Source organism: Coturnix japonica, chromosome 1, assembly GCF_054131305.1.
Source record: "Coturnix japonica strain WE chromosome 1, WE-NBRP24, whole genome shotgun sequence".
In the NCBI taxonomy this organism is placed as follows: Eukaryota; Metazoa; Chordata; class Aves; order Galliformes; family Phasianidae; genus Coturnix; species Coturnix japonica.
In genome coordinates, this window is record NC_140663.1 from 53,912,128 (window position 1) to 53,937,236 (window position 25,109).

Here is a 25,109-nt window from a genome sequence, read left to right on the forward strand (position 1 = left end):
ACAGCGTCCTTTTGCAAGGAGAGCTTTCTGAGGTCAGGGTGGGATTTGCAAGAGGAAGACAGGATCTGGACCTTGGTGAATAAAGACACCGCAGCAACATGGAATGGGTCAGTGCCGCAATAACTAATAATGCTCCTCACTCTGCTTGCAGTTCAGAGATGCTGGCCAAGGAGGCTTGTGTAACCAAGCCATCATGCTGATCACAGACGGAGCAGTGGAGGATTACGAAGCTGTGTTTGAAAAGTACAACTGGCCAGATCGGAAGGTTTGTCTGGGAAGTGACAGATAGGGCAAAGAAAGGTGCTATCCAGCCACGGTGGGAAGAAGATGATCCAAGGTGCTGGGCAGAGCTGAGCAACAAAACACCTGCGTGCATCCTGCTGCTAACACCAAGCAGCCAGGCAGGGCTCTTTATAATTGGCCCTGTCTGGGAAAGCTTTGTCTGTTACCAGTCCATATGGTGGGCAGTGGAATGGCCCAGACAACCTCTCTCAGTACCTCCCAGCCCTGCTTGCTTTGAAAGTGAAATAGACCAAGCTCATCCTAAACCCTCCAGATTTATTTGTTTACCTCATCCAAGTTAATAGCAATGCACAAAGGAAGAGAAGCAGCCTACCAGAGCACAGGGCTGTTCAAGCTGTTTATTTCAGGATTCACTCCTTTGTTGTTAGTCAAACACGAGAAATGGTGAAGCTTTCTTTAAATGCTCACATGATGGGCTGTTCCCCTGGGTAAAGGATTCCTGTGAGCTATAAACCTCTCTGCAAGTGGTTGCTGAGTGCCTAGCAGAGCTGCTATCTTAAAATCAAACAGAATTTGCAGTTCTGCCTTGTGATGCAGATGATCCTGGGCGATACTTGGCTTTCTGAGCTTATTGTAATTGGAAATGAAGTTCCAGCCCAGAAAATGCGAAACAAATGGAGCGAGAGGCTCCTGTTTCTGCATGAAGGCAGAGCTCTTGTCCTACAGCACAAGCAAGCACTCACTGCTTCATGGCAGGGTGTCAAACCTTGTCCGCTTGGCTTTGGTAGTGTGTGATGGCTTCTTTTAGGCTACCTTTTCTTTCTTGTTCCTAGGTCCGGGTTTTCACTTACCTCATTGGACGGGAGGTCACTTTTGCCCCCAACGTGAAATGGATCGCTTGCAATAACAAAGGTACTGTATAATAATAATAGCTACCCAACTCCAACCAGTCACCTCACATGTGGACCGTGAGTGCGGGTCCATGGCCTCCCCCATTAGTTCCCCACAACAGCTGGGGCCCAGGAACCATTGGGTGGAAGATGACCTAAGGAAAGAGCAGGTTCTTCTAGTCTGCATGGAGTATGCCCATGTCCAGCTAATGCAAGTCCTTAGTGCTGAGCCACCACGTTTTCCTGTCTTGATGCCAAGGGACACTGTGACCGAGATTCATGCCAGCTGTATCCACCTAAGTCCCTGTGCTTATTGTGTTCCAGCTGCTGGCTTTTGACAAGCTGTCTAAACCTCTGTCAGGAAGCCTGACATCTTTTGACTCAGATGTAAAGCAAACATATTTTTTAAGGATTTTACAGCATTTTTCACAATGCCTGCAGGTTAACCCTATATGCCAGCCAAGTTCTTTGTGTGCCATTGATTTCACTGAGGTACCAGGACAGCTTGCTAATTCTGCCCCAAAACCAGTGTTCTCTATAGCCAGCATGAAATGGCATGAATGGGAAAGTTCATTCAGAGTAGATGAGTCATCCATACCCATTTGAGGCCAGTTTAAAAGTCCATCTAGACCAATCAGACATGGAAAAAGAAAGGGAAAAAAAGTCTTGTCTGTTTGGGCTTGATTTGGCACTAGTACATCTGCTGATGGCCAGCAACCTGCAGTGCTTGCTATGTCTGTACACTTTTTCAACAGAGAAAGGAAAAAGAGACTGAGATTGGGGCCTGACCACTTGGGGCTATTGGATCTCTTTCTGTCTGAATAGTGTCCTCAGCAGACTGTGTGAAAGACATGGGTGTATTTGCTATTGAAAGTAACTGACATACAAGAGTTGCTGATCTGTAGAATGTACACTGAGGATGTCCAAGGTCCAAATGTTTACATGTTAGCACTATGAAACACAAGGAATGCTTTTACTTTTTATTAGACTAAAAACAAAAAGGATTTCAGATTGCATATTCAACCATAAGATTAGTGACAAGAAATTCGCAGTACTGTTGGTTCACTACAGAATGTGAGAATGGATTATCCTTGAGAACAAATATATACTCTTCACACTTCAATTCTCACTTAGCAAACTCGATCTCCAAGGAAGGCTCGCTGATCTTGGCTCTTCCATTTCAACATATTATACAGTTCTTTAATCCTTGTTTTCAAGCACACAAAATGTTTCCACATCACAAATCTTATCAACTCATGAGACATTTCACATGGCATTGATTTCCTAGTGATAACAATTTTCCATATACTTCAATTACTCTGCTACACCAAGTGTAACCAATGAGATCCACGTTTAGCATTTCTAACCAGTTAAGCAGCTAGCATTTGACAATCTTTTGATGACTGGAAGACATTCTTCTCTGGTACTCTTTGTTGTATGTTAGACTGCTCTGGGTCCATCTGTGCAGAAAAAGCTCTGGAAATAGGTAACTTATACTTTTTGTTTTTGTTTCCAGTGGGTGGATAGAAAAGGTCCCCATCCTTGGATGCAAAGCTAGGCAGAGCAAAGAGCAGAGCACTGTGGATGAGAAGCTGAGAGTTTGGGCTTTACATAGAATGGGACAGGGGGAGTGAGTAGCTTGGTGGAATACCTTCTTTGCATTTGTTTGGCATTCGGGATCACAGGCAGCCTGATTTGTGAATGTTTTTGCCTAAGACCTAACACAGCCTTTTACATCTTCTTGTTGTGACTGCTGTTATATCAAGACTCTGGTCTTGAGTACTGGTCCAGTGCTTTGAGAAGTGTAGAGCCAGAGCTTTGAAGCTCCATGGAAACTTGTATATGTAGAAAAGCATGGCCACAAGGCATGTCAAGGCACATTTTGTAAAGAGTGGATAAAAATGCCTGGGTAGATGCACTTTTTTGACAAACCGTTTTCTAACTTCACATGAACACTCATTTGTAAACATGAGGGATGTGTCAGAAGAGTGACTCATGCCTCTGTTTCTCCATAAAGGCTACTATACCCAGATCTCCACACTGGCAGACGTCCAGGAGAATGTGATGGAGTACCTGCATGTTCTCAGCCGTCCTATGGTCATCAACCATGACCACGACATTATATGGACTGAAGCCTACATGGACAGTGCGGTAAGGAATGACACCTCAAGTCAGTAGTCAGCAAACAGTAGGGCCTAAGAGCCAATCTGGCGAAGGTGTTAAACCTTCAGATAGTATGCTAGGCATATAACTTGTCCCAGTTCCCATCTAAACATATTATGCGTATCAGAACCCAAGTGAAGTCCTGAAATTTATGTAAACCAGGAGCTGGTTGGCAGACAGAAGTCACAGGTGTCTGGCTGTGCTGAGACAGGCAATATTTCTTTTCTGCTTGCTCCTGGAGCTGAGATGTATATACAGACTCAGGTCTGTATCTGCAGTGACCCAGGAGCCCAGGACTAATCACACAGGCACAGCATGACTTAAGAAGTGCTCCTGTGAAAGAAGGCTACCTTCTAAAGGATTATGCACAGGGAAGACTATTTACAGCTCAAGATGTGGGTCACAGAGATTTACTTCCTCTAGCCCAGTACCTAAGCACATACTACTGTTAGTCACACAAAGATACAGATCTCAGTTTGGGAGGAAGGCAGGTAAGGTTACCCACTGTACTGGCCTTGTGCTCAGCCTGTGGGTAATGGGCACCTCTCACTTCCTTTGGGGGAAACAAAGGACCAAAAAGTTGGGGCTTCCAACACCCCTTCCTTGCCTCAGAGGGAGACTTCAGAAACTGGCACCACAGGCAGGTGCCATCATAATCTTATATCGCCTGTGCACCTTTGAAATCCAAAGGACAGAAGGGAAAAACAAAGTTGATTATCACTAAAGATATCTTCCCCTGCACTACTTCAAATAGATCTTCCTCAGTCTTCATCTCCACTTCTATCTGCACTGCAGAAGGGGAAAGTTACACTTTATTTTGTGCTTTCCATGCTTCTATAGAGATGTGTGTTTGTTGTTTTTTTCATATACTAGCATCTTCACCACAGAGAGATTTCTGCATAATTGTGACAACTAGAGCTGACCAGAGGAAAAATTCTCTAGCAACAGTGAGAATGTTCCCATATACTATTTCCTGGGCAGAATTCTGCTGTGGAACTGCACTTACTAGCCTAAGCACAATCAGCAGCATCTTTAGGATGTCTGCCACAGCCCTGAAAGGAACTGGGGAGAACCCACAGTTTCTGGGATATGTTTGTTGCACTTCTGTTGCTTCATCTCTTTCCTTGCCTCTTGCCCTGGCTTGCAGTTCTTTTCCTCTGCTCCAAACTCTCCCATCTTTGACTCATTCCTCCATTTGTGTATTCATTCACCTGTTCATCCATGTCTCCCACTAGCTGCCACAGTCTGAGGAGGTAACTGCTGCCATGTGTTTTGTGAGCGTGCCGTGCCGTTGCCCTGTGTTGATCAATGTGTCGGTGTGAGCACTCACAGCCACAGCTGGCCTCTACATCTGGGGGTGGGGGGTCATCAGCTCTGAGGAGCCCTCTGACACAACCACAAGGGGAGGCAATGCTGGATGTAATGGAGAGCTGTGCTGTGGGTCCAGAGTAGATAAGGGTGTTTGTGTCGTGAGATAGCTTAGTTCACTGGATCTCTTCCACATGTTTGGTAAGTGCTGGGGACAGTAGTTTGTTGTGTATTAGCACAAGTGTTACTATGGAGGGGAATTCTCTACAAAGAAGCATCCAGATCAATAACTCAAGACAGTAGGCTCAAATCTCCATCAAGCAACTGCATAGATTATTGACTGGCTGCTGTGTGGCTCCTAGCATGTACACTAATAGAGACAGGAAGTCAGTTCTTGCCTTGCTACTAACTTGACCAAAGGAGAAATGGAAAGGAGATGCTATTGGCCTCAGGAGAATAGGTCCTTCTCACTGGTAGGCATGTCTGGGAGACTCTTGTGCATGTATCTTGCCTGCTTTACCTCCTTTCTTGTATGTTTTTAGAGCATCTGTCTCCTTCAGTAATGGGGCCCTCTGCTTCCTCATTATGTGTGTACATCAGCTGTACAGACAGCTCACTATATTGTCTTTCCTATGCTTAGATGCCTGAGTGGCAAGTTTACATAAGCAAGCTGTGTGTGTATCTGTGCCTTTTAAACATTTGCCTGTGCTGTTTCTCATTCAAGCTATTCACGTGTTTGCAATATAGATGATATTTGTGTTTTGCTCATTTTTGTGTTATTCTACATTCTGTGCTCCATGTGTTGGTGGTTTTTACACTTGTTGCATAAGTACCTATGTCTGTACACCCATTATGTGGCAGTTTTATGTTGTGTCACCATTTCTACAGGTTTCTTCATTCTCCTGCTTCCATTGGCTTTCAGCCCATTCTCATCACCCCACATGAGCAAGCATCCATCCTACGGTCCTCTTGGATACAAAGCATTGAAAAATGCTGCCATCTGTTTTCAGGGGGGTGTGGGAGGCAAGGAGGTGTCTGATTGTACCCAACATCTGGGCTCCCTGGGATTTCCAGTGCCTTTTGCTTGGGTTATCTGCAGTACTGCGTCTGCTAACACATGGCTTGTTGTTCTCTGGCAGCTCTTTGCATCTCAGGCTCAAAGTCTGTTGCTCATGACAACAGTGGCTATGCCAGTCTTCAGCAAGAAGAACGAGACGGTGAGTGCAACATGGCCTTCACCCTCCTTTCCACCAGCAGAGGTGTAAGACTGCAGCAGACCTTTGTGGGGTTTTAGAGCCAGCACTTCTCTGAAAGACTGCCTGGTCATTAGGAACTGCAGTAGACTTTGGGCAGGATGTGCAGATGATAATTTGTCTGTCAAAATGATAGTCTGTCATTTCCTCTGAATGCTATTTATTCCAAATACCACTTGAACATGACACTCCTCCCCATTTTATCCCTCCATTTTCAAAGCCAGCCTAATTCACAGCCCCATAAGATTCGAGACTGAAAGTAATCATTACTTTGTCTCGTCTGTGCATTTTATTGCAGACCTCTACATTTCACATAGACAGTCCTTCATGAGACCAATAACCTGTGTTTGGTCAAAGTGTCCTTGAAGAAAGGCATCTAGTCTTGACCTCTCCATTGCGGTTTGTCACTGTGTTAAAAACTGGTGTATAAATTCCACTTTGATTCTGTCTGGTTTCACTCTCCCATCATAATGGCTTTCTCTGCTGAATTAAAAAGCACGTAGCCCTTGGCATTTATTTCCTGGGAATTATCTTCTACATTGCAATGAAGTCAAACCTGTCTTTATTTTGACAAGGTAAAAAGGTTGGACAATTTAGGTGTCTTTGATGAAGGCATTTCCTCTGGATTTTGAAACCCTTTACACACTTTTCTGTACCATTTCTAACTTCTTAGCCTCATCTCAGCATCTGGTTCCTCACCACTGCTGTACAAGGCATGAACTCTCCACCCAGATCCTGTGAATAACTGTCTTTCTTCTCTGCCTTAGGCCAGCCTTAGCCTCTATTAGCACAGCACTGCAGTGGGGAGCTTCTGAGCCATTTTTTTCCTCAGACACTTTATAAATAAACAGTTCCCCATTTTGTGGGGATTTCATGCATTCATTTGTCCCAGATTGATGATTTTGTATTTGGCATTCGGTTCACTTAGCCCAGTGACAAACAAATATGTATTGCTTCGCATGGTTGCCTTGTCCTTATTGTTATTCACACATACCGAATGAGTACTTTTGCCCTCAAATCTTGTGTTCAGTCATTTTATATTACTTCTGAATTGTAGTCAAAAATGTGGACTAGCATTGGGTAGAAATGCTTCTATCCATAAACATCGGAGCAACCCTTGAGATTTTCTGACGTATGCTGGCTGGTTTTAAAAGAACATACACAAGTTTGGAGAGAACACATGAGAGGTCAGTAGGAAGGCAGCAATGTGTATTCAGGTAGAAAGCTACCCAAATCTTACTTCTGAAAATGAATTCTTCTTTTCAAGAGATCTCATGGCATTCTCCTGGGTGTGGTGGGCTCTGATGTGCCATTGAGAGAGTTGTTAAAACTTGCTCCACGTTATAAGGTAAGATTGAGATAAAATTTGCTATCTTATACAGCAAAGTCATTAGTTGTTCTTCCATGGGCACATCTCTGAAAAGTCATTCTTCTGTCTGTAGGATGAAGAATTAACATAAAGCAAGAGCAGTTGGTTGTGGTGGTACATCATAGGAACGCAGGAAATCATTCACCCCTTAGGGTGCCTCAGAAACACAGGGACTGGATGATCCAGTGGATTCACAACTGGTCACAGAGTCTTTGCACTTTTATGGTCACCAGCTTAGATCCCTCAAAGATAATACAGATTGGATAGTCCATTGCATAGAAATTAATGTTTCATATCCAGTTCCCAGTGGATAAGCTGCCATATCAGTTGCCAAAAAATAAACTAGTTTCCTTGTCAAAGTATTCTTGGCAGAAAATGTAGCAACTGAATGGACTTTGGAAACCAAATGGTTTTGTTATGCATAGTGGTCTTTTTTTTTTTCCAGCTCAGCATGAAAACTTCTTGGCAGAGCAGTGAGCAGGAAGTTGGCTCTCACTCACTGATGCTATACCTAGACAGAGTATTTGCTCTCCAGAATTAGTCCAAGAGTTTCCACTAGTTCTGTGCTCAACATATCTTAAAAAAGAAAAAGCATTCCCCAATAGGCAAACACTCCAGAGATATGCTGTTTAGTTTGGTTTCTGCTGTAAGTTCTGCGCAGTGACATTTTGTTCAATCTGTCTGCATACCAGGAGATGGTAAACTCATCCTAGAATCACCACAGAAATCGGGTAGTTTGAGCCATCATTTCCAATTTCCAGTTTCTCCTAAAGGACTATTAGACAACAACTACCAGTTAGGCAGCTGTCCAAAATCCCATTGCTAGAGACTCACAGGAGTGGAAGTGCTGTCAGAAGCAATGCATCTGTGTGGCACTTCAGACCTAGATACAGGGTTTGCAGACCATTTGATTGTAGCTACAGCAAACTGCCCTTCAGGCAACCCAGGAACTGAGAGTATCAGGGTGCCTGTGTTCAACAGACCAAAGCCAGCTGATTTGGGCTTACGAGAGCCTTGTCCAGGAGCTTCAGTTTTTATACACATCCATTATCTGTAGAAGACTTATGCCTTTTCATTTTCCTTCCTCTGTGTCACTCAAAAGTCATGTGTCACAATAATCTTTCTTCTAGACCTAGGAGGAGAGCAGCTCTTTTCTCCAAGCAATGCCACGGAAGGAAGGAAAATATTGGAAGGGTTTCTTTACGTCAGAGGCAGGACATGACTTCCCAGAAGCTACTTCAGTTTCAGATCACTTTGGAAACCTCATTTCTTCACCTTGACTTCCCTGGCACACTGGCTACAAAGGACCAGTTTCAGAGCTACCCTGAGAGCTCACTTAAGTCCACGTATTTCATCTTTAATAGGCCAGCAAGGAAGTTCGATGTAGTACTGATCCCGTGGTGTGGATTCATCTGCCATGCTGAGCTCCATACAATTTGAATAAAAAATAAAACCAATCTTTTACACAAAATCCAAGTTTTGATCCGAGATGTGTGCAATACACGATCTATTTCCTTCAAATAAAGGGCAGTGAATGACTTACCTCCCTGCTTTCCTACTGTTAGCTCTCCAGGATCGTCTCTTTAGGAACATAAAGTTGTTACATTTATTTTTGATGACAGAAACCTTAGCCACACTTGTTTTCCTTCAGACACCTCTTGTTTTGGCAAGCAAGGGCTATCCCTGGGTTTTCAGCAACTTAGAATTAAGCTGGAATTTATATTATGTGTGGGCTTGATCAGAGTAATTGCTCTCCCAGAAGTCTCTTGCAGATCAGGTCAGACAGTGACTGCTCTGGCTTGATTATGCTACTCCTTAAAAAGCATTTTAAAATGGGAGGCCTATACAGCTGGCTGAGGCTCAGTATGGTCTTGCCAACTCCAAAACATAACACCGAGCTCCTCTGCAGACTGACCTGGTTTCTAAGGGAGACATCTGGGACTCCCCACTCCAGCATGGCTGGTCCTCTCAGAGCAGAGATAAATGTTTTAGAATGAAGACTATTTTCTGTAGTGAATACTTTTAATAAGAAAATATTTCTGAATATTCTGAGTCGGCCAGGGTACTAGTTTTTCTAGCTAAAGCAGAGCTAATTATTCTCATGCCTCTTTCTCCAGCTGGGTGTCCACGGATATGCCTTTCTGAACACCAACAATGGCTACATCCTCTCACACCCAGACCTCCGTCCTTTGGTATGTACAACTGGCAATTTAAGAAGCTTTGCTAGTATGGAAGAATTTGCTTTCAGGGATGATCCTGACTTCTAATGTTTTATTGATATACCAGCCTCAGGAACATGAGGAACAGAGAAATCAATGCCACTCCTGTAGATGTATATATGCATGTATGTGTATAAAGTGGGAGGTACCCTGCCTTTCCTCTCATAAGTGCACATAAGTGATGTATTTGTGTATTGCTGTGTTGTGGGTACACGTGTATTTGCATGCATGTAGTACTGCACTGCTGAGCTGAAGGACCCCTCACCCGGGCACACTTCCTTTAGGAAGATTCAGCACCCCAGTAAGAGCTGTAGTGTTGGACATGTGGAGAACCTGAGGCTAGTAGGATCCAGCACCACAAATCCTAGTAACATGTAGGTCAGAGGCAATTTAGGTACCAGTAGACCAGCTGGGACTTGAGGATCAGGGTGGGCACAAGGATACTTCTCACTTGTGGTGCTACCTGGAACTCCAGATCACTCATCTCTGCAAACACCCACCAGGTTTCACTACCCAGGCATGCTATGCATTTGATAGTTCACACACATTCCTGTCAACACAAATCTGCACAGCAGTAGTAGTTAGTATGGCTACTGGTGAAAGAAAGTGCCACCACGGGGCTTCCCAGTAGCCATCTTCATAAAGGCAGATCACAGATGTGGGGTGTTAGTTCATTAAGTCAGGAAGAGGAATATATCATGTTTCCAGAGGGTCAAGGCAAAGCCAGGTGAAGTTACTGCCTTATCTTCCACTTGAAACTGATCTCTGTTAGTCTACTTCACACCTTTTTCTTCATCAGGAAGATTATAGGGAAATAGTTGTCTTTCATCAGTTAATCCCGAGGTGAAAAGCCTCCTTTTTCCTCAGTGAAGCCAATGCCTAATACGCATCAGAAAAGGTCTCCTGCTGGTATAATAGTGTTAATGGGATTACACCCTTAGCTGTGTGTGTGTGGGGGGGGAATGGTTTCCTGGAGGTGAGCGTATTGAAATGTATTCTACTGACCTATTTAGCTTAATATTCTCACAAACCAGGCTGTACCCTTTATCTGTAATCACACCTATGTTCATGCTTGTCCCTTGCTCCTGAAAAAGCCTTTCCCACCTGAAATATCTCAGTACTGCCCACATAGAGAAATACACAGCATGAGACTGAGAAAGCACCTGCACCCAAATGCTGCTTTGCCAGTCAGGGAATGAGACAGTATTATTCTTCAAATTCAATTTAATTCTTCACAGATTAGTTTAGAAAGGGTTAGTTTATCTAAAAACTTAATTGAGTGTTTTTCTTCTTTGTTTTAATACCAGTATAAAGAAGGAAAGAAACTGAAGCCTAAGCCAAACTACAACAGTGTAGATCTCTCAGAAGTGGAATGGGAAGACCGGGATGAAATAGTGAGTATCGGAAAATGAATTCAAGCTTTTTGTAGCTCCCTCTTACTACTATAGAATGAGGAGGAGGGAAGAGGCACTCCTGTTTTTACTGTGTGTAACTGGCCCTATGAGAAGCTGGAGAGAATAGAACAAGGCCAGTGCTTCCTACAAAGTGTGTCTTCATACTCTCTATGAGGTTTTGTGCCCACAGAATAGGGAGGGAAAGTACTTGCAGGAGGAAGGAAGAAGTTGGAGGATGCTTCAGGGAGTTAGTCTGTGCATACATGGCTCATGTGCTGGTGGTAGCTGCTGCACCTCTGGATTCAGTTTAATACAAAGCCAGAAAAGCTTGGAAGTATGGACATGTCCCATGATGTTACTTGTATATGCAGTATGTGAGATGTAGTGGAGCCCACTCAAGTAACGAGATTCACAGCAAGTAAGAAAGTGCGATTCAAAAAGAGCCTAAAGCGTGCAGTCACTTCTAATGATAAACAAATAGCATAAGGGATATATCACTTAAGAAAATGGTTTTCCAGAAAGCACCTTATTGAACACATGGAACCACCGACAACAATAGCTGACCAGAGGGAAATGATTGAAAATGCCTTTTCTACTCTCAAGCAAAACTATTAAAAAGTGGTAAACAAGAAGCAGAATGCATCTCGACAGCTGTGTGTTGCAGTGTATCTGAGCTTAGAATCTGGATACAACAGGAATGTAGAAATGCTCCTCCATAGATGGTGTTCTTTTACTCAAAGGCATTAATAGAGAATAGCTACTTAAGTTACTAAGATAAGAACTGAATTGGGACTACGATAGAATTAGCTGTAGGACACATGCTTCTGGATTACAGGGGAGACTGCTGAGATAAGCAGATCTGGTGCTATAGATACCCACATAGACAGGTGGGACAAAGAGCCCAGCAAAGGGATCACCACAGCTATTGTGGCCAGTGGAGAGCAAGCACTCAGAGCTGTGCTGGGGGAACACGGAAAGTGGAAGTGTGTGGCAGACTGACACAGGAAAGGAGGCTGAAACTATCATAGAATCATCAAGGTTGGAAAAGACCTTTAAGATCATCTAGTTCAACAATCCGCCACCAATATTGTCCACTAAACCTTATCCATAAGTAGCACGCCTACATGCTTAACATAGAGAATAAGATAAAAATAAGCAGTTTTGTATGCAGTGGACTTATCAAGATACGGGTTATCTATGGCTTTGTGTGGGTTTGCTGATGTCTTCTGACCAAATAACACTGATACCTGAATGCTAATATGATGCACAGCGTAAGATTTCAGTCCTTACCCAATCACAATAAAATGTCAAAAGAGTCATGCAAAACAAAGCCACTCTGTGTTCTTCTGCTGCATCTTCCAGAAGGAAGAAAGGTTGCAGCCACTGAGAGTACAGAGACATTCAGTGACGTGAGCAATATCTGCAGTGTGACTTCAGCAAGTCGAGAGTCTCTCAAGATACACCCACTGCAGCAGAAAGCTGCCAACGTTTCAACACTCAGATTCACAGCTACAGTATTAGATCAATGACAGACTCAACATCAGTTGCAGTGTAATCTCAGCAGCACTGATAAGCAGCAAAATCAGACTGGAAAAATATGCCTAAGTGCTAATGATGTGTAATACAGCCAGATGCTAAAGAGAGGGAACATAGCACTGTCTGGAAGAGACAAATTGATGTAGAATGGTGCGACTTGCAGCTAGAAAGTTTGGGCTTGCTTGTAAAGAAATTCTGAGCTGTTCTCAGTGTGAGGGGAAGAGGAAAGGTTGAGGGATCATGACCAACATCAGGAACTGCCACCCAAACAGAGTTTCTTCAGCCTTGACAGAACTTCTGAAGAGGAAATTAGCATACAAGGATGTTGTGGCTGAGTGGTAGAACACCTAAATGTTATGAGAACCCTGAGGAGAACTGTATGCCTATTGGTTTGAAGCTACATGAGTGGATGGGGAAAAGGAATCAGCAGCTCTCATTGCCTGTGATGGTGACAGCACAGATCCATTGCTCCTGAGATCTTACACACCAGGAATGTGGCTGCTTTTGAATATTCAGAGCAGGAGAAGCTAGTGGGGAAGAAGCAGCGAGATTGGACTATGGCACCAACCCACAGCCACTGCCACCCCAGGTAGGGCACAGCAGGTAGCCTGCCTGCGGACAGGCTGGGGCTGAGGAGATCCGAGATCTCATTTCCACTGATTTACTTCTCCACTGCTCCATGGTGCAGGGAGAGATAGCTGACATTCAAGACATGGATGAAACAACAACTGAACTGAACCAAGGACCCAGAGATATTGCTTCAGGCTGTAAGGCCAGAATAGAGTAAGCTGTGGCTCTGGCAGGAGGTCAAGCTCTCTTAGCTAGCAGGGAGCTACAGTACCAGTCAGTGTTTGGATTTCCAAGACACAGACTTTGGAAAACACAAGCTTTATATTCTAAGCCTGTAAATAACCCACATCAAACAGCCATAATAAATAGAGCTGTGGTCTTGAAAAGCAAATGCAGCTGAGTCTGGCCAGCACCTGAATGGAAGCCTGTCTCTGGAAGTACGGAAACAATTTGTGTGAATGAATAAGCTACTTCCCACCTTTTTTTTTCTACCCAGGCTGAAGCAACAGGCTGATATGCTCTGGCAGGCTGAACCTAATGTCAAACCCTCTGCATTTATAGAAAAATTTCCTGGCTCTTTCCTGCAAGAGCCTGGGAGTCACTGTGAAAATTATGTCTTTGGAACCTGGATTGAATGAAGTGGGCTATCACACAGCCTTGCTTTGCTGTGTTAAACAGCTGCTTTGTTGTGCTCAGAAGTGGTACTCTATACAGTCTATAATTTATAAATCAGTTGAAAGAAATGCCAAAGAGCTTTGTAGTCAGCCTGAGGGAGCCGGTGGGATTCTCAGGTGTCTCCTCTTTCAGGCTCTCAGAGCATCACGCTTAATGACATTCTGGCTGCCAAACGATGAAGGCTGAAACGTGGACTGACAGTTTCATAGCTTCCAGATCCTTTCCTTTAGCTCGAAAGACATATCAACAAGCTTTCAGCATAAGCCATTTTTTATTCTGTGTCACTGATCGGACAAGGATCCTGACCACCAAGAGCAGGTTTTCAGTTTAAAAGAAGTTAAAAAAAAAACCACAACAGGCTGTGGGGGGAAAAAAGTGACACCCACCCTTTCCCATTAGGATCTGTATATTAACAACGAGCAGCTCTATTAATAATATTCCCATCCTGCTCTACCCAGAGATGCTAATGCTGATCTTGTTCACCTCTGCAGCTGAGAACTGCCATGATCAATGGAGAAACGGGCTCCCTCTCCATGGATGTGAAGGTCCCTGTGGATAAAGGGGTAAGAATGATCCTGCTCAAGTCACACAAAGGGAGGGGAAATGGATGCTGAAGAACCATGAAGGATGTGGTTTTAACACTCAGCATTTCTGAGTGTGAGGATTTTATTGTTTCACCACATACGTTACATGTGCTAAAGACATAAAATAGAACGTTGTTAGACGTGCTCTTTATACATACCAGCATTCTGCAAGAGCAAAGACACTGGAAATGCCTCACAGCTCCCTTCTTTGTCCAGGCAAAGCCAAAAACCATGCTGTTATAGGGCTGTGAAATGAATTGGAGATCTTCAAGAGTTTAGAGATGGGGAAGACATGTTGAGCTGACAGAAAGAGGTCTGGAGGCTTTATTCAACTCTCTTTCCTTACTCAAAAACACTCAAGAAATCTGTCCCTCGCTCTGTCAGAATGTGTTTTCCTTTATCCAAGTCTAGGATTAAATTTCTAAGTAAATATTTACAAGCACTTAATGAAAACTTCTAGTGAAATGGAGACTTGTGAACGTTCCCTACCAGCTCTAACGTAAGGTTGTACATCTTCCCCTGGAATCAGCACAAAATTGTCTTGTATATTCAGGTTCATTGGTACTTTTTCATTTGGGTTTATTTAACTTTCCCAAAGAGTTTGGCTTCCATCACTTCCTCTTAGGAAGTATTCCAGAGGCCTGCAAGTTTAACTGCCCAGAAGTCTTCCAAATCTCAAGAAAAGTTTCCATCTTTTTTTTTTCTTATAGACTGTCTTATTTTTTCAGCCATCAGGCTGGCTGGTCTGCTCCCATGCTGAGCCAGTCAGCAACAATTCCAATAAGCCAACTGCTCACAGCCACAGGTTGAAATTATGCCATTTCTCAGTGAAGATACCCCTTCATTTCCTCCGAGTGGTTGCGTTGCTAGATATTGTAACTAAATTCCCCGTCTCTATTCTTGGTGTTTACAACTATCAGGTACTGTCAGCTGTCAGTGGGTTTGTCCTTCCCCAGCATCTACATTTGAAATACATAAATTTTCAGTCCAAGAAGCTGAGCAATTATTTTTGTTGCCTTTATTTCTTATATCATTTCTGCTATCTAGGTACCGGAGCTTCACTGAATTATTTGAGTGCTCTTTCCTTGTTTCTCTGTAGAGCACATTTATTCCCTGCAACAAGATATTTCTGAACAGGAAGCCCCAGACCTACTCATAGATCGCTGTACATAATGGCTCCTAAGACAGTCTCTCTCTCTCTCAATAGGTCGTCTTCTAATGCACTGTTTACTGCTTCTTTCTGTTTAGAGTACTGCAGTTGGTTCTCACTCCAGATCCCATTGGAGGTCACATGAAATGATTCTTTAGAATAAAATTTCATGAAAAGTTGTTTCAAGTGCTTTATGTAAACCCAGATATAGCACACGCCCTTTATTCTCTTCGTCCATTATCTTTGTTATTCTGTTGGAAAAGAACAGGGTTTCCCAACAAGATCTATTCTTTGTCTGTCTAGATTGCTTGTTTCTTTAATTTAACCTCTCTTTTTCACCCTGTCTCTGGGTACCCTCAATGCATCCATTCTGAGTCATCCAAAGATAGCATTTTAGTTCAATATTTTAAGGGCATCTTTCTGCTTCCCTTCTGAGGGGAAAAAAAAGATAACAAAAAGTGGCCTTGGTAAGAGGTATTACATGTTTTATTCTACAATGCTGTGAGCCTTATGGAGTATGATAGGAGACAGAAATCAAGCAAGTTACAAGTTCACTACTATCTGAATACACAGAGTAGGGACCAGAAGTGAAATTGTGTTTCTCACTGTTGCTGTGTTAGCTGATGAAGCAGAGCAGCAGTTAAAACAAAGAAAGTGCTGACAGAGTCTGGAACCACAGAGAATGAGGCAGTCAGTGGAGTGAAGGGCTGAATGAAGGGGGGAGGAATTATTCTGTCAGCCACACAGGGTGCTGTGTGGCAGAGTGAGACAGAAGGAGACACAAGGAATGAAAGTGAAGTTAGAAAAATCTGGTGGCAGAAACTGTCTTTGATTTCAGCTTGGGGACAAATGGATGGGCCTGTGGCAAACACTGATGGCATTGGTCAGGAGTGACTGCCTAGAACAGTCATAATACCAGAACTTGAAATGTATGTGTTCCCAGATCTTGGTTGCTGGAGTTAAAGGGACTTTGGGACATCATTCTCAGAAATGGGGCCTGATTTTTGTGTGGTGCTGTGTGGAGCCAGAAGTTGGACTCAGTGATCCTTGTGGGTCCGTTCCAGTTCTGGATAATCTGTGATTCCGTGTGCAGAAGAGGGGCAGCAGTAGAGAGTAAAGGATGTGCAGAGCAAATGCTGCTGAAGGATCTCAGAGCAATGGTACCCCTGGACTGTCATCTGCTGTATCCTTGCCCACAAGTCTCCTTCTTTGCTCTGCCTTTTCCCCATCAGATCAGACTATAAACAGGGAGTCTCAGTCTCTCTTGTACTTTCCTCATAACTGCCAAAACACCACTGTGCCATGTTGCCTGGGTCATTGTAGCCCTACTGGAACATCTCTGCTCAACAAAAGTCTCCAATTCTGTTGCAGTCCACAATTAACATACGTGTGGAGAGAGAGAGGAGGAAAGGCTGAGCTGTTTGCCATCTCCTCGCTGTAAAAAAACAAGACTCAGCCTTTCTCCATTTCTCATCTGCACAGTGCTGGCCTGTCCTTTGTGCACTGTACTTCTTCTACAGCTGCACAGCCAGAGCAGGTTAGAGCAGGCATGACTTTCCCTGGGGAACAGTGAGTTTTCTGTATTCGCTTGCTGTCTCCCACACACATCCTCTCACCTCATTTTCAGGCTGGGACTGGGATTTTAAACATATTAGGGTTCCTATACTGCCTTAAGGGTGGGATAAGAATTTTCCAAAAACTTTTCTCCTTTGGTAAAGAGTTCCACTTTCCTATAAGAAAAGGCCAGTCTGGCAAAGAGCTGAGGTTCTGAAGCAGCTTTCTTGAGTTGAAATGTCAGTCAGAAACAAATATTTTCATATGAATCAAAATGGCTTGGATTTGAATCAGCACTTTTGTTTAATTTGAAAATGTAAATTGTTTCTTTTATGGGTGTTTTTTTTTTTTTTTTTTAACAAAATTGGAATATGTTAATGTTGTGTCCCAGTTTGGCATGAAAGCAAATGTCAGGAATCTCATCATTTCCCACAGAGCTGAGGAGAGCTGGCCCTAGCTGCCAACCCAAGCAGTGGGTAGGGTTGCCATCCTGCCTCCATTCCCACCCCACCCCTCCTTCATACCTGCCCCACTGAATCCCAACTCCTGCTGGGCACCATGTTGATGTGCAAAGCCATCAGGGTTGTTTTGTGCAGAAAAAGAACAGCGGGACTCCAGTGTGTTAGCTTGGAGGAGGGAGGGCAGCTTTCCTCCATTACATGCAGGAGCCCCAGAGCATGGAAAGACAGGGTGGCTTCCTGGATCTTGAAAGTCACAAGTTGTTATATATTCTGAATACTACACATTCACCCCTGCCTCCACCAGTCCTAGAGAGCTGTGAAGCACTGGGGATGATCAACTTCTTTTCCTTAACCCCAAAGATGTTAATCTCAGATCTCTGTTGCCACTGTAACCTTGATCTGTCCATGATCTCTTACTTTCTTATTCATTCTCATTCCAGAAACGAGTTCTCTTCCTCACAAATGACTATTTCTTCACGGACATCAGTGGCACACCCTTCAGGTGAGCATGGGCTCATACATCAGCAATGCAATACATCAGAAGTCTGCCATCAGGGATGGCTAACTGGTCATAAAACAGGCTATGACTCATGAGTAGAGCAGCATGAATAATTTACTTATTTGTTCCTATCACCATCAAAAAGTTATTTATCTGAAGTTCAGAGCCCAAAAGCCACACTTGAGGTGAAGCATATTGTTTCAGTTCAGAGAAATAGAATATATTCAACTTTCAGTTCCATTGAATCTTTTTGTGTGCCAATATTGGTTCTAAACAAAAATATTATTGTAAACTGAAAATGATAAAACTTCACATAAGAAATCAAGCTAAGAATTTTAATGTTTTATTTCTTTTCTATGGCTAAAAAGGTTTAAAACTGGCACAGACTTTATATGTGTTACTGTTGATTTGAGCCTACATCTATGGCCAAATATGTTGTCACCAAAAATGTCTCATAGCCCTACAAGCAGGTTCCTTAGCCTCTTGTGCCACAATCAGATCTCACTTAATCCTCTTTTTATGCTGTTCTTTCTTTAATTGTTGTGAAGGGAGTTAATGTCCTTAAGGGCTGCAAGTGCAGGCAATGCAGCATCATGTTTCAGGATTACAGCCCTCCTTACTGACCTTGCTGACCTGTTCTCTGCTCTCCCTGCAGCCTGGGGGTTGTACTGTCCAGGGGACATGGGGAGTACATTCTGCTGGGGAACACTTCAGTGGAAGAAGGTAGGTTAATGTGGAACAGCCCCACTGTTCTAACAGACAACATAGCTACTCTGAAATGTACTACTTCACTTCTCCTTCACAGCCTCTGTTTGTCTGTCTGCTACCTAATTGGATTCTCAGTGCGTTATTTGGTTTCAGGTTTGCACGACCTCCTCCAGCCAGACCTGTCTTTAGCAAACGAATGGTAAGTGGAGGAAATCCTGTCAAAGACAGAGAACTCTGTCATGAGATTTTGACAAAGTTCCCAACAGTTTTTTATGAGTTCACTACCCTTAGCAGCCTAGAAAAAAAAAGAAACAGTGTTGTTCAGATACGATAGCTCTGGAAAGAGCTGGTGGTCACAGGGCAATGTAGTGGTACCTTCAGACCTCAGTTCCATCTCTTCCTTTGAGGGATCCCACCAAGGCCTCGTACAACCCCTCAGAACCATTTTCTATGATTTATTCTCAGTATTCTGCACTCCAACTCATTTTGCTGCTCCTTGTGATGCTTGGAATTGTGCTGCAAAACTCACAGCATGTCAGACCTGTCGGTGAATTTTGTAGCAAACTTAGAGAGAAACGTGTTTTAAAGTCTTCGCTTATTTTTGGTTGGCATTCCTCTGAACTAAGTCTAGACCTAATTCCTAGAGAACACAAAGGTGATTTATGACTGCTGTTTCAATAGCATGCATAATTTAGAGTTTTGCTTGGTTTGGATAGAAGACAGGGCAAAACATGGCACTTTCCATTTATTGCTGTGAGCTTTGGGATTTTCATGAACCCAACATTCAGTTACACTCAGGCACGTGAACCCAGCCTGTATCAAAGCCAAAATAACTATATTCAAGAAGCCCCGCAGTCCTTCACACCTCTCACTACACTGTCAAGTTTCATAGGCAGAGCACTTGAGATGCATGCAGTGACTTCTTCTACTCCTAACTTGGGGTGTCAGCTTACCACATTTTACATATTCATTTCTCTTCGACTTTGCTCATAAATCATTCCTTTCAGTCCCTTAATGAGATGCAATTCTCTCATATAATCCCTTCCTTTCCCTCGTCCCGACAATGAAACAGTCAAAATTGGAAGCAGGATTAGAAGCCTGGTTTCTTTTATTATACAGATACCCACACTTGTAAAACATTCTCTCATTTCTCCCTAAAATGCATCCTACAGCAGTGTCCCATTGGAAGGTTTTTGTTGATGCTGTATCATACTGCATGCTCCTTCCTCATCTCACAGTTGCATCTCTGTCTCATTTTTTCCCATTCCCAACCCAGTGTTACTCACATTGCATGTGGCCCCCTGCTTTTCAGGTCTCTCTGTCACGTTGTTTTTGTGTATAAATAAACAGGTACACATATTACACGGTGTACCATATTGATTAATCTGCTGTAATTATTTGCGACTGATAGTATGTTACATTGTGAGCTTATGCTCATAGCCCTACTATATTCATGGCCTTAATAAGCACAGCCATCAGTTGATGCTTGCTTTTATTGGTAGGGCTTCACTTAGAGCCACACTGTTGGAGTTTGAGTGGTCACGGTGTGCAACAACAGCAAAAATCTTTGCATCCCAAGCTTTCTTGCTGAATTCTTGTTTGCAGTTATTATTGTCAAGAAGTATTTGTTTGATGGTGAATTCTTTTTGCCTTTTTGGGCTTCTCCTCCCCTACCCACCAGGATTTACTGTATCACAGACATCGATCCAGACCACCGGAAGCTCAGTCAGCTGGAGGCTGTGATCCGTTTCCTCACGGGAGAGGAACCTGACCTGGAATGTAAGTTCTCACCATCCCAAAGGTCCTTCTGAGTTCTCCTCTACCTATCACAGGGGAATGAGAACTGTGAAGCTGACTGGTGTCAGACTGAGTCCCTGAGGCACCTGTTCATGCAGACAGGGCTAAACCTAAGCCTAAATTAATACATAAGTGGAAATGAGATGAGGATCCACTTCCTTGTCTTCAGCAGAGAATTTTTTTTACCATTTCAAAGCTGTCACATAGCTTGACTGCACTGAGATCTTTACATGGGTAACAGTGAAGATCAAGAGGCTTGTACAGGACGTGGTGGGGGCTGAACACCTTGCTTCAGACAGACCAGCCAGCAGGACTAGAAGGGCAATGGCAGGAGGAGCCAGAAAGCTGCTGTGACTATTCTGCTCCCCAGAGTTACAGGTAGCATCCTCTTGGGGCTGCACTGCGCCATACAGACAGATGATCTCTCTCAGAGAAATGTTATTAATTTTGTTTTCCAAACACAATTTGTAATTGATTTGAGAGGGAAAAAAATACATTACAGAATGATTACCTTCCTTGCTGCTCATCCCTTGCAACAGGTCCAATTCTCCATGTGAAGTGCAGCCACATAAGCAGCTGATGTAGCACCACTACAGAGTGAGAACTCTGTTGGTAAGCAGAAGTAGGCAATTATGTATGGAATCTCCCTTTAGCTTTAGGATGACCTTCAGTCCACCCCAACCTCTATGGCTTCAGCCTTCTTAGTTCTGTGAAGTGCTGAATCAATATTTTGTATGTAATGCTTCAGAAACCTCTGAGACAAGGATTTCAAGGATCTGAATCTCTTAAAACTAAACCTATATGTAATCTGTAATCTGATAATTGTTCCTCTCTTATACTGTGTGAACAGACCCCTCCTGGCTGTGTTTGGAGAAGGCTGAAAAGAGACGTAGCAGCTGAAGGAAGAAGGAGGAAAGTTTTGGGAGAGCTCAGTGGGAGAAGCATGCAGATTCGAAGGGCTGTGAGAGAAAAAGAAGTAAGACTAGGGCACAACCTAGGCATGTAGGGCCTGAGGAAGGAAAGATCAGCTGGTGACCTCTGATTTTGAGTTCTGAATGACAGGGAGATGGAGATATGTATCCTGCCAGCTATGATAAAGAAAGATTTGGGGATACCTGGAGGCTCAAGACAGAATGTGAAGCCAGAAACACTGAAAAGGAGAAGATGGCTCTGCCCAAAACATCTGCAATATGACAGCCATCCCATCCTCATGGTGTGAGACAAATGGAAATAGGGTCAAATAAACGGGGTTTTAGACTATACAATTTAGCACATAATGTCTCATAACTTTTCTAAATGTTTCTCAGACCCACTGCAGACTGGACTGAAATGGTAATCTAGACTGGTCAAGTATGTGGACAGGAGAGCACTTGCTGAGACTTACAGTAAGGACATGTGGTTAACTAAGGGCATGTGACATGATAAGTGACTATCAAGAAGTCACTAGGGGCTCTGAAGAAATCTTTTTGTGTGGAATGGGGTAGACGGTATCCTCACAACAGGGCACCCAGAAGAAAGGTTAAGGCAGGAATCTGAGGCCTGATGAATAACTTCATTTGAAAGCCTCTCATTTGCTTACACTTTCAAACATAAACCCTTCCACTGAGCTTGCAGGGGAACCAGTGTTAAGATCTGAGCTGTAACACCTCATCTTGTGCTCTTCTCCATCGAGGATTGTAGGTCATGTTTTCAGTCCTACAAATGGAGGCCTCATTTGTGCCTGTTGCTCCACTGCCTTGGGCCAGGCAAATGGTCCCCAGTGAGGAACTTCTTGAGATATCTACGGGGACACATCTTTCTCTTCTGACTCTTGTTCACCTTCCTCTGTAGGCGATGAGGAGTTGGTCCAGGAGGTTCTGTTTGATGCAGTGGTCACCGCACCCATGGAAGCCTACTGGACAACACTAGCCCTCAATATGTCCACGTAAGTGACTGAGAAATAAGTATGTGTAACACACTGTTGAAGCTGTGTTTCCAGATGGTGTGGAAAACAGTCACAGATCCCTGCAAAGCATCTAAGAAACTTTAGAAATAGCTCAAAAAGCTGTTAGAAGTAGCTCAATAGATTTAGAAATAGCTCAAAAGTGTCTCTCAGGAGAAAACTCCAGCTGGCTGGGCCCTCTAAAGGAAGCCTGTAGTTTGGTGAGGGCTTGTTTTGGTAACAGAATATTAACACCAAATGTTTATTACTGGAAGACAAGAGTGATCCAGATGTGTCACTGCAGGGGGTGTTCAGCATCATTTCTTCACCATGTTCAACTCAGATGCACAGCATTTATCTCAGTAGTTGACAGTTTGGGATCTCAGGGCACTTGAGACTACTTCAATTTAAAATTTGTATGAGTTATTTCCCTATGCATCACTTATCCCTTTGAATGACGGCAACATGGTTTGGCTTGACTTCCACACGACTGTAGCAAAAGCTCCATCCCAGCTGGCAAGGAATTTGTTCCCCTACCAGCAGTGGAGAAGAGAGTTTGATTTTGTGTCTGTTGTTGATGCCTGGTGAGGACTGAGATTCTGGAAGGAAGAGGACAGGCTGGCTTCAGCAAACATGCTATTTAATAGTCCCAGTGAGGCACCTGATGCTTGTAGTATCTGGTATCATGCCACACAGATCTACTTTCAGCAAACAACATGCTACTCACAGTGGTGCGTGGCCACAGGACTCCTGCTCCTGTTTCAGTTACCAGTATCCCTACTGCTGAGGGAGACTGAGCCAGGGCAGTTGAGCTAAAACACCCAAATACCAGCACCATCCTTCAGCAGCTGCACCAGAAAGTGCCTCTCATCTGTTCCATACCACACTGCAGCTCACCATGCAGCTCTCCCACCAGTGTCCTTCATAACTCCTTCATAAACCACATACAAATCAATCTACAGTCAGTCTGCTACCCTACCTGTCCTGTGCATGCCTGAGACAGCCATTTTCTCCATGTAGTCTGCCCTCCTCGATTCAACCTACATGCAGGCAGCCTGGAGCAGAGTTAGCAGGAGAGCAGCTTCTTTTCTAATTCCAATGAACCAAATGAGCAAGCTTCCATTGTGTCAATCGAGGCACAAGTCTAAGCCTGCCAATTGTTAGCTCGGAAGAACTTGCTGTCATTAATGTGTTTTTATTCCACAGGGAGTCTGAGGGAGGGATTGAAATGGCATTTCTGGGCACAAGGGCTGGACTCATGAGGAGTGCTCTGTATGTGGGCTCCGAGAAACTTTCTAACAGGTAAGTCCCTAAGCTGCACTAAGGGATTCCTCTGTGTCTCTGTAGGTGTATCTGAAACCACAACCAGGCTTAGAAATCTAACTGAGGATACAGAAATGAAAGGAGCAGGATCTTGGTGGCATGAGAGCTGGTGGACGAAATCAGGGTATTAGGTCCTTTGTGTTGCTCCGCTCCTTTTGGTTATTTTTTTCCTAAAGTGCTGTTCCAAAGTACATTAATTTCATTGGAAAATAAGAAACTTCTATTATTCCCTGACTCCAGTCAGCAAACAGAGAAAATGTCCATCATTATTATATATCCCCAGGAGCATTCTGTAATGTAAAGGCTCTGCACTCCTGTGCCCTATGACATCCCAGCTTGGCTAGGTTTGATCTTTCTGACTCAGTTCCTCTCTGTGTTATTCTGTTCTGGCTCTCACATGGCCCACATCGCATTACTATCCCAGTGTTTTCCAGTGATGCATTAAGTGATGTGACTGACATCTGTCATATATGATTCATTCACTTGTCCCCTCCCTTAGGGCAAAAGTGCATGTTCAGTGGAGGTTTCTGAAATGGAAAGGGCATAGATTTTTGTTGTTGATGAGTTCCGAACATGCAGACTGATACATTCTGCTGTATGAAAGGACAGGTTGCAGAGGCAGATGGAACAACAGGATGGTGGTGGTGGTCCTTAGTTTCTTGGCAGGTGTTTCGCTCTCTCCCACTTTCTCAGATATGAATCATCTGTCCAAAGCAGAGAGCTACACTGTGCCTAAGTGCACACCCCTCTTGCCTTGTTTCTGAGACAGTCTTGGATAACTCAGAATTCTCAGGCTTTGGTGTCAAGGAAGAAAGAGTGCTATAGAAAGCAAATAGAATAACTCAGTACCCCACGCTGCTCATCAGGAGCGTTGCTCAGTGTTTTTGAACAGTCGTAGTCACTACATTTCAATGACAGATCCCCGCATGTCACAGGAGAGGCACTTTTGGGATCTCATGAAAGGAATGAATTGTATAAATGACTTAACTGGTGTTATGACAAAACATTCAGCAAAAGGAGAGCCTGAAAACAAAGGGGGATTTGTCAGCCAAGAAGGAGAGCTCTGCAGGGAAGGCCATGACCTGATTTTTACCAGGGCTCTCCTGAGCTGCCTGGCAGGCCATGCCCTCAGCACCCATCCTCTGCTCTTGAGAAGCACCCATTTCCTCAAGTTCTTAAGTCTGCTCATCGCTAGGAGTTCAATATCTAGCACCTCGCTTTCTCCCCCCTTGCCCCGCTCGGCGCTCTCTCACGACGGCCCACGCTGCATCCCAGGGGAGAGGTGGAGGTGGAATAAGGGCACGTATTCCCAGCGCTCGAGGCCGTTGCCAAGCCCAGGGCCGCGATTTCCCTTCGCCCATCCTCGGGGCTGCCGTGGGGGCGGGGGCGGCACCGCAGGCCTCGGCCTGGGCAACAGCGGCACCTGGCGGGCGGCTGGAAGCAGCGCGGCGGCCTCGCTGGCCCCAGAGAGGCGGGGAGCGGGGCGGGGGGT

At 44.0% G+C, this 25,109-nt stretch overlaps 1 protein-coding gene across 9 annotated transcripts in view; it reads left to right on the plus strand.

Annotated features, from left to right (window-relative positions):
- Positions 1 to 25,109, plus strand: part of CACNA2D4 (calcium voltage-gated channel auxiliary subunit alpha2delta 4) — a 105,525-nt gene that overhangs the window by 24,155 nt on the left and 56,261 nt on the right. For all 9 annotated transcript variants that reach the window (XR_014943603.1, XR_014943604.1, XM_085540345.1 and 6 more), the window contains exons 11-24: positions 152 to 265; positions 1,077 to 1,155; positions 3,151 to 3,284; positions 5,744 to 5,821; positions 7,125 to 7,205; positions 9,344 to 9,418; positions 10,753 to 10,839; positions 14,112 to 14,183; positions 17,810 to 17,871; positions 18,524 to 18,591; positions 18,730 to 18,775; positions 20,258 to 20,355; positions 22,204 to 22,297; positions 23,501 to 23,596. Coding sequence is in view for 7 of the 9 variants with exons in the window: in XM_085540345.1 (XP_085396471.1) it covers positions 152 to 265; positions 1,077 to 1,155; positions 3,151 to 3,284; positions 5,744 to 5,821; positions 7,125 to 7,205; positions 9,344 to 9,418; positions 10,753 to 10,839; positions 14,112 to 14,183; positions 17,810 to 17,871; positions 18,524 to 18,591; positions 18,730 to 18,775; positions 20,258 to 20,355; positions 22,204 to 22,297; positions 23,501 to 23,596 (1,184 nt within the window). In the remaining 2 variants the exon portion in view is untranslated. The remainder of the gene's footprint in view (positions 1 to 151; positions 266 to 1,076; positions 1,156 to 3,150; positions 3,285 to 5,743; positions 5,822 to 7,124; positions 7,206 to 9,343; positions 9,419 to 10,752; positions 10,840 to 14,111; positions 14,184 to 17,809; positions 17,872 to 18,523; positions 18,592 to 18,729; positions 18,776 to 20,257; positions 20,356 to 22,203; positions 22,298 to 23,500; positions 23,597 to 25,109) is intronic.